The 9,877-nt window shown below is 39.4% G+C and overlaps 1 protein-coding gene across 1 annotated transcript; it reads left to right on the plus strand.

The window, feature by feature from the left end:
• Positions 1-546: 546 nt before the first annotated feature.
• Positions 547-9,541, plus strand: LOC117455784 (keratin, type I cytoskeletal 18). The gene is made up of 10 exons (XM_034095353.2): positions 547-596; positions 2,062-2,334; positions 2,491-2,616; positions 3,098-3,180; positions 3,632-3,788; positions 4,984-5,148; positions 5,545-5,670; positions 6,511-6,728; positions 7,800-7,828; positions 8,899-9,541. Exons 2-10 carry the CDS (start codon positions 2,071-2,073, stop codon positions 9,012-9,014), a joined length of 1,284 nt encoding a protein of 427 aa, XP_033951244.1. The 5' UTR covers positions 547-596; positions 2,062-2,070; the 3' UTR covers positions 9,015-9,541.
• Positions 9,542-9,877: the final 336 nt, after the last annotated feature.

A 9,877-nucleotide genomic window follows, 5' to 3' on the forward strand; every position in this document is an offset into this window, starting at 1 on the left:
TGACTGCGGGACAGGAGGAGAGAAATCTGCAGGCAAGACTTCAAACAGTAAAGGCATGGTGATAATAATGAGACATTTAATATCACAGATACAGGAGTAGGCATGCTTTTTATTGTGATCAGTGATGCTGAGAGGTAGAAGCTGATTACTGCCAACACTGTCAAGAGGAAATGTTGGTATGTATTGTGTTGTTTTAGTATTCACAACCTCACTAGTCTGTGTTCAATACATACAATAACTGTGCAGAACAACTGAATCACTTACAATAACCAAAATAGTGAACTAAATAAATGCAGAAGTTGTATCTCAAAATTACAAACTTTAACCATTCAATTGGATTTTTTCTAAATATAGTGTAACTGCCTTCTCATAAACCAGGCCCAAAGTGAGCATGGGTGGAAAGAAAATGTTTGTTTCATTACAAGACTCAACATCTACTTTTCTGAAGACCTTCAGTTACAGTAAACACACCTTCAGTTCAGTGCTAGCTCCTCCCACTTCCTGTACACCTGCATATAAGCTCACCTGTAGCATTCGCAGCACAGATCCTCCACTTTTTACCTCGATCACACTACCTCCATCTCAACAAAACGTTGGTGAGTAAAATACTTTTTTTAGAAATTATAATTTTTTATATAATTGATTTGAATAATAATAAAACAAATTACCTTGTTTGTTCATTATGTTTAAAAGTTGGGATCATTAAAATGTATATAATTCTATTTTTTTACAACATTCATCTAAATCAAAATTATAACTAAAGGGAAACGTGTCTACCACTTTTAAGCAAATTGATCTTATAGCTATGTTCAATTTCATTTAGCAGTTGTCAACAGAACTATTTGTCTGCTAATGATAAAATGATTTAGGGAAGAAAAGTTAAATGAAAGTCCATTTCCTGCTGAACAAAGTGCCCTTGTGAAACTGGAATTCACTCTAAATATTTCTCCGATCATTTTCCCAAGCTCTATCTTTCATCTGAACAAGGACTGTCTGTCTCCTGCTGGCTCCTTTGTAGTGTTGTGGGAACGGTGTTGCAAGGATCAAGTGACAGAGAGACAGAGAGGTTCCCTTGACCGCTAATCTAGAGAGATACACACGCACACAGGGACATGCAAAGACACACAGACAAAGACACACTGTCTAGGTTTGACATTTATACACTAACTAGTGACACTTTAAATCCAGGAAGTAATGTGAACACCTGTTACACTTACTGTCAAATGAGGTTATGAGGTTGGAAAGAAAACATTAGGTATTTTAAAAAAAAAGAAGAAGCTTAAAGCACTTCAAGTCAATCAGCACAGAAATAACCTTTCAACATGTTTTACATTTTGCCACATTTTATAACTTGTAACACCATCACCAGTATTATTTAGGTTTAGGATTGCTTTTATATTTCTGAAGAATCTTTCATCCCCCCCCTTTTTCTCAGTTTTTACGAATCCTCCATTAGCTTCTTCTTGAATATAAAATGCACCTCATTATCATAGTAATGAAACCATGTGAGTGCGTTCTCAGTTCTGGTAAGAGGCTCTCCTTTTATTTTTCACTGACTTGAGTTGAAGTTGCATTTGAACGGATCCGAGACGGACAGACTGAAGTGGCCCTGAGCGTAAAGACAGTCATCTCTTCAATGCAGATGGATCTTTTGAAAAGCCTCTAAATGGCCGTAGATATACTTGTTGAAATTCTCCTTTCATCATTTTCAGTGGCCTTCAATATAAGCCCCTACTTGTATTTAAGTCTAGCCAAATGCTTGAATAAAACACATTTGCTTAAGGGCCAAACAAGAGCTTTTCTTCAGCCATATCTCATGTTACATTAGCTTTGAATGGCTGCAACAGGTCAAACAGTCATTTGGAGTTATGTATTTTCCTTATGATGTGTAATTTGAACATCCATCCACTCTCTATAAAGAGAGATGAGTTCTTCACAGCTGTGATGGATGTTACATGTGAAATGGTACTCTTGTTCTGATTATGCCTTTATGTCTTGCCTCAATGTTGTCTTTACAAGCCCCCCCAACGTTTCTCTGTGATGTTCTTTGTGTCCTGACAGCAACTCGTCATGGCCTCCAGCATGTCGATGAGGAGCTTCTCTCTGGGCCGTCAGCCTTCCTTTTCCAGTCGCTCTCTGATGGATACTGGCCGCGCTCGCTCCCGTGCTTCTGTATCTTTCGCTACATCCAGCCCTCTGAGCCGCTCGGCCTCCATCGGCCAGGATCTCAACGGGCCAATCAGCTTGAAACTTAACCGCGTACATGGCAACAGCACCAACGATAAGGAAGCCATGCAGAGTCTCAACAGCCGTCTGGCCAACTACCTGGACAAGGTCTGATACATAAAACATTAACAGCACTGTTAAACTGTTGTTCAGCAGCCAAATGGGCGATGGGTGCATCTCTGTCAACATGCAGACAAGGAAATGATACTAGCAGCCAACTGAAACACTGAAATCATTCATTCGCATCTCTTTGTCTTCATCCAGGTCCGTTCACTGGAGCACTCCAACGCAGACCTGGAGACAAAGATCAAGCAGGTGATGCTGGACCGCATCCCCAAAGGTCATGACCATGATTCCATGATGGCCCAAGCTCATGCTGTTGAGCAAGAGGTAGGCATGAAGGGGCGGGCAAAACATCTAACATTTTATAATAAAGGAATGCTGAAGGCCCATGGAGATTATTCAGACCTGCAGCCAGATGTGAGTTTTCTGTCAAGGAACAAGGTTATGATGTCATTGGATATTTTACATAGACAAAACATTGATGCAAACATGGACACATGGACGCATCTTTTCGCAGGAGCAGGGCAGAATTTCCCTTACACTTGATCTTTGGGTTAACTTGTAAACCTGAGTAAAGTTAATCATTATTTATACTATGTTATTACAAGCACAAAAGTTACAGTTTAATGAAAATGGAATGGGTTACCCTTTTGAATTTCGATGTGGCATTTGTACTTTTGTGCTTTCACTGCCAGAATACCTAACACAGTAATATAATACATGAAGCACTTAATGCACATGACTTCTGCACGAAGATTGACATTGATGAAGGATGCTCACATTGTTTCCCCATGTTAATGTCTGCCAGGTGAGGAAGAGGACCTTGGAGAATGCACGTCTCATGTTAGAGATCGATAATGCTAAACTGGCTGCAGATGACTTCAGAATCAAGTGAGTGACTCAGGATCAATGCGAACAACTGCCTGAAACTATTTGATTGACTGCCTTTTAGAGCCCTTTAGAGTTAGATTAAAGTCTTTGATTTAGGCTTTATTACCTGTCCAGCATGGTAGCATTACATTCATATTAAACAGATGAAGTCTTTTTGTATCATGTTGAATCTGTTGAGGTATTTAATGCACATTTATGATTCAGATCATTTTTATCACTGAAAAAACCGATTACCTTGTACTGCCTCAACTGTGCTATACTATTCCTGTCCTTTAAAATCTACCAGGGTCATAGAAACGTTTGGGTATTGTATTTAATGATTACAAAGAGATGAAATGAGACGAAAATCAATACAAATAATATAGAAAATACTTCATAAGGCATTAGCTATTGCCATTAAAAAAGAAAGTAAATAAACAACTTATTCCTTTATTTATCTGAAATAAACCAGGTGGGAGACTGAGCTGGTGATGTGTCAGTCTGTGGAGCGAGACTGTGTTGCTCTGAAAAAGGCCAAGACCGACCACGAGCAGATCATCGCCTCCCTGAGGGGAGATCTGGACAGCCTGAAAGAAGAGCTGTACTTCCTCAAGAAAAACCACGAGGAGGTGAGTCTGTTCTAACTCTATCTGTTTGGACTCACTTCTTAACTTCTTTGCCCACATTTGTGCTGTATGCCAATCTTTTAACATGCTCTTCACCACATTATCTTCTCCATTACTCCACATTTGCCTCTTCTCATTTTCATGTTGGCCCTCTCTCTTGTTCTCCAGCCAAGAGAAATCAAACAACAAGTTGTTTGATTTCAGGCTGACCCAGTTTAGTGGACTCAAGAGGTCTTATTTGGAGCTTAAGCACACAGATATGTGTAGGGAGGGGGGGCAGGAGAGAAAGACGTGGTCCTCTGGTTACTACAGATTAAAGGAGCAGTTAGATCTGGTTTCACAGACCTGCTGTTTCTGCCCAATCAGATGATCCCTGTCGTCCTCTGGGGGGGATATGAAGATAAGATAATTCACCCCCTCTCACCATGAGAAGTATCGATCTCCTACTAACAGAAACAGGATGTGAATAAAACTGCACAGATCCAATTCATCACCTACTGCAGATATTTGTTATCGACTAAATGAGACTGAGAGGATTATTTTGGCTGTTAATTCTGAAATATATGTGTGACACCTATGTTTATTTCATTTACTGTTTGTCTGATTTGACAACATGTAAAGGTTTGTACCTTGCCTCTGTGTGTCAGCTTTGAAATGAATGTCAGGCCTTTTTGAAAATAAAGACTTTCCCCCCACTGACATACCTAGGCAACTAGATCCCATCACATCTCTCGTGCACCCCCTTCCTGAGCAAGGATACAATTACTGTGCATGCATTTTAACTGTATGCTTCAACACAGCCTAGAAGATTGTGTATATGTAGGCTAGCAAGAACATTAAATGCACACCACATCATATTAAAACATGTGTGACATGACACAATGCCACAAGTGACAAAGAAGCGAGAGTGAAAGAGATCTAGAGAATATGGATGAATAGAGTTTAGTGTGTGAGGTAAGGTGAGCTCTGCCCCATCAACTATTGATCGAGAGCATCTAAATAATAAAGATGTCCTCACATCCTCTATGCCAACATGTGGTGTAGAATTTACAAACCAATTGCTGCTCCGATATGTCGCCTGTTCATTTACACATATGGGACTTTATTTAGACAATGCAACCATTATGTTTCTCGTAAATATACACAGTTTGATAAAGCATAATTTGGGATCTAAGTATTGCATCTCCTCCAACTGAAGGAACTGGAGCAGATGAAGTCCCGTATTGCCAGAGATGAGGTGAATGTGGAGGTGGACTCAGCCAGCGGGCCTGAGCTGGGCACCATTCTGTCCGGCCTGCGCTCCCAGTATGAGGGGATTGTCAAGAAGAACAAGGACCAAACGGAGCAGTGGTACCTCAAGAAGGTGAGGAGAAAATGCAAGGAATTCATTTTAAGAGGCCAAACTAACGTCTTCGTATGTCCAACCAAAAGTCAAACACCCTAAGCAGCAAATCCTTACCTGTGGGACGCTTGAGCAAGCAAATATTTGGCAATTTTTTTACAGTTTATGCTTGAACATTTTTCATCAAAATGACTGTCTTTTTTCTGTCTGTTGATTGACACATATTTTAATTTCTACAGTTACAGTCTGATGTCAGAATAATCATTATAATCGTTTTTCTGAAACGATTATAATGATAAAATTCTTAATTTAGAGAACTCATAAAGAGTGAGTGGAAATTCACAATTGCCAAGTTCATCTAATAACACAATGTATTTCATGTGCGTGTGTATTCTGGTGTTTTTGTGTCCAAACAAGCTGGAGACGGTGCAGAATGAGGTGAAGGAGAGCAATGAGGCCCTGAGAGGAGCTCAAGGCGAGCTGATGGAGAGGCAGCGCTTCCTGCAGAACCTGGAGGTGGAGCTGGAGAGTCTGCACAAACAGGTGAGCTGCTACGCCTGAGGACAAAAGTTGCAATTGGAGCAAAATATCCAAAGAACACTCACAAGAAACATAGGAAGAGGACTTTAGTCTACATACAGTTAGATAAAAGAAAAAAGGGAATAGAGAAATGCTGAAACTGGACATGGTTGTGTGTGTGTGTGTGTGTGTGTGTGTGTGTGTGTGTGTGTGTGTGTGTGTGTGCGCGTGCATGCGTGCGTGTGTGCGTGTGTGTTTCTACATATAGAGCTGTGCGCAGAGCCGTAATTAGTTATGGCATTGTATTTAACAAAGGCCGGATTTAGAGGGGATTTGTCGAATACCAATGCAGACAATCCTTACCCAAGTTCAGATTCTGTCTCACGTTCGGTTCATCAGTGTCTGACAAAAATAATTGTTTTGTTTTTCTCTCTTGACTAATCCTGTGTTGACAGTCAACATGTTATCCCACGCTAATAAGTCTAGCTAGAAGATAGCAGGTTCAGTTGCTAAAGTGTATGGGGGTGGGTTTCTGTGGCGAAACAGGTAATCATGTCTGCACAGCGAATGTTTGTTTTGGATGCCAATGCCTTGTCAGCTCAGGTTTTTGTTGATGGTGGTTTGGGAAGTAATTTCAGAATCAGAAGAAGACACTGTGGTCTGATTTCCACTGACTGGCAAACACTCTGATGAAATGTGAGGAGGTTGAAAAGCCAAAATTAGGAATAATTTTGGGCATTTCCCAGATCACCGGTCATTTAACCTTCCAAACTGATATGATGATGGTCAACACAAAGGTAACATTAGACCCAGGAATGTGGAAAAGGCAGGTTAGGCCTTATTATTATTGTTTTTTTGTCTCAGGTAGCAGCGCTGGAAGGTAACCTGGGTGAGACCGGTCAGAAGTACTCTACTGAGATGGAGCGTCTGCAGGCCACTCTGAACCAGCTAGAGGATGACCTCTCTCAGCTCAGGCTGGACATGCAGCGCACCAAGACCGACTATGAGCAGCTCCTCCGCATCAAACAGAACCTGGAGATGGAGATCGCCACCTACAGGCGCCTGCTGGAGGGAGAAGAAAGGTGAGTTTCACCAGGAACATGGCTGAGTGAGAGCCAGACTTCAAAATAGCACCCTCATATTAGTTCACTACAATCAGCAGCCAGTTAGCCTTGCTTAGCATACAGGCTGGAAGCAGGGGGTAACCACTCATCATTGCCCTTTGTAATGTAATGAGATATGCAAATGCTTGCCTCAAGTACAAAATAATACACGGCCTTACCTCACCTCCGCTCAGACATTTTATCACCATACGCACACCTGTAACTAGGTCAACAAGAGCTGCAACAAGAGGAGATTGCGTTGTTCCATTAAGGAAGAGTTCATTCAGCCAATCTTCATTTTCTTTTAAAGCTGCACAACAGTGGAACTCAATCCCAGTAAAGATTAGAGAACAAAACACCTGCAGTTTATTTAAATCTAACTTAAAAACATGGTTATCGGACAGTCAGCTCTGTCAACACTGACACAATCTGCACTTTACCACACTCTGTTTGTACATGTGCCTTGACCTCTTGCTATCTGTCTGCTTTGTGAATATGTATTTTAGTTTTGTTTTTATGTTTTTATATGCTTTTATCATAATATAAGCATCTCTGTTGAATGTTGTTTTACTGATTGTATTTACCTGTTATTTGAAGTGAATTTTTGTTTTTAGGATGACTTTCAACATCTGTCCAGGGACTACAGACAAAAAATAGCCTGTTGGCTAACTCTGGCGCATTTACAGAAATGTCAATCAATGTGCACAAATAAATATATAAATAAATAAAAAATACTAGCTTAGCCCTTTACAAAGTACCACTGTGAAAAGAAAATGTTTCAATTAGTTTTTGACCAGATTTAGAGAAACTAATTAGTAGAATGTATTACATTGGACAGAGGCAGGTTAGCTGTTCCTCCAGTCTTTCCAGTCTTTATTCCAAACTAAGCTAACTCCTCATAGTGCCTCTAGATACAAGAGTGGTTCTCATCTAAGTAACAGGAAAACAGTTTTTCCCAAAATGCTAAACTGTTCCTCTTAAAAATGTAAATGCTGATTATAGGGCAATTTAAATCTGTTTATTCTGACATGTATCATTTCTGCCCCTCAGTGTCAAGGAAGTCCCTCTTCCACCAAAAAGTGAGTACCTGGTCTCTGATTTTTACTGAGATAAATAAAGTGCAAAGTCACAACTTTTATGTCGGAAGAACTTCCAAGCACAGTATTTTATAAAAAGCATGTAGCACACCAGAGAGTAAAGCACTGCTCATTCACTCATTTATATCTACAATTTATCACAACCTGAAAGAAACACCAGGGTTGTAAAGAGTGACTAAAGCTGTGATAATAAACCAGATAAGTTGAGCAAACATAATATTCATTCACACGCCGAGCGGCCCAGGAATAATGTCTGTTTCATGAACCTCAAAACAATGCAAACAACACTAACAGCTCAGCTCCTATAGCAACACATATGGGTGTGAAAACATTTATCGCAATTATGTAACTGTTGTATGCTAATCTCACTGACTCATGCTGGATTAACAAACTGCAAGGTCTTGTGGTTATGTTCACCATCAGCAGACCAAAGACGACACAGAACCAATGACTGTGACACCTTTAAGAGTCCTTCGTGAGACAGGATCGTTAAGCATTTAAAGCTGTTTTTACAAACTGTGTCTTTAGTGAAAAATGCACATAGTCCTTTAACTTAAGCTGTCCAAACATGACATGTGCATTAGTGGTGAAGGTCAGTGTGAAACACATACAACTACATCATGAGAAATAAGTGTTACAGAGTGACGGAAGAATCAACCAAAATGAAAGAGTAATATGAGTCCAAATGTTATGTTGCCTTCTCATTTAACTGCCTCCATGTTGTCTCTTCTCTCCCCCCTTTCTCTCGCCATATCTTTTCATATTTTGTCTCATTTGATCTCATCTTCTAAATTTAAATGATCATTTTATTGTTTTTTCTTTCCACTTGATCTCATATCACCAATCCTTTCTTCTCACTTGGATTATCGCAGTTTACTACCTATCCTGTGTAAATCAAACTCAAAACTATTCTCATATTACTGGATGTCATCTCAATTAATTTGATCTAATGTCATTTTAAATCATACTTTTAAAAAATATGTTCTTTTCCATTTCATCCCTTCTCATGTCATTTCATTTGATCTCATCCCATCTCATCTCTGTCTGTGCAGAGGAGCCTGATGTTCGCACCAGGAAAATTGTGAAGGTGGTGACTCAGACGATGATCAACGGCAAAGTGGTGGACGAGTCCAGCGAGGTGGAGCAGATCGAAGAGACCAAGAAATAAATAAAAGGGGAGTGGGGATACAAATTTTAAAAAAAGAAGCAAGATGAAAAAAATTACAGGGTCTTGCGAAACAAAAAAGAGGGCGGGAGACATGTTTCCGGATGTTTCAAAAGAGCTGCGGAGTATCATTTATTCTTCTCCAATGAGAAAATAGGGAATTTTTGGGGGTATTGCTCGACTATGAATGTTTTGTTTTTTCAGTTAATGGTTTTTCCAAGGTTGACTTATCAGTGACACTGATTTGATTCTGGAGATAATGCTACAATATATATATATATATATATCCAGTGCTGTAGTTATGCATGCTTATACCATTAGAATAGAAGTGCCTTTTTTGTTTCTGTGAGAGCAACCGAGCAACCATGTTCATTCTGTTTTACTAAAGACTGCTGTGTACTTCAACAAGATATTTATTACTTAGTGTGGAAATGTTTACTTTAGTAGGTGTAAAACATGCTTTGACAAGAATATCATTTACATGTTTTTATTGTTTTTGTGTTTGTATTTAGTCTAAATAAAGTTTTAATCCATAACATATTTACCTTTTCTATTCTTATGTCATTCACAATAAACATGTTGTTGCTTTTATACTGAAATAGACAAATGCTCTGAAGTGGTTGGTTCTATGTGATTGCAACCTGATAGGTTAAAGTTTCATAAAAGCATGTTGACTTTAAATCATGCAAATACTTTGAACAGGACTAATATCCTTGTCCCAGGACTGTGTCACATCTGTGCTTTGATTATAATCATGCTAACATGCTCACAACAACAATGCTAACATGCTGATTTTCAGCAGGTATTATGTTGAACATGTTCACCATCGTTTAGTTGTTTGCCGTTTTAATATTTGTTATTTAGCT

Source organism: Pseudochaenichthys georgianus, chromosome 12 (assembly GCF_902827115.2).
Source record: "Pseudochaenichthys georgianus chromosome 12, fPseGeo1.2, whole genome shotgun sequence".
NCBI lineage: Eukaryota > Metazoa > Chordata > Actinopteri > Perciformes > Channichthyidae > Pseudochaenichthys > Pseudochaenichthys georgianus.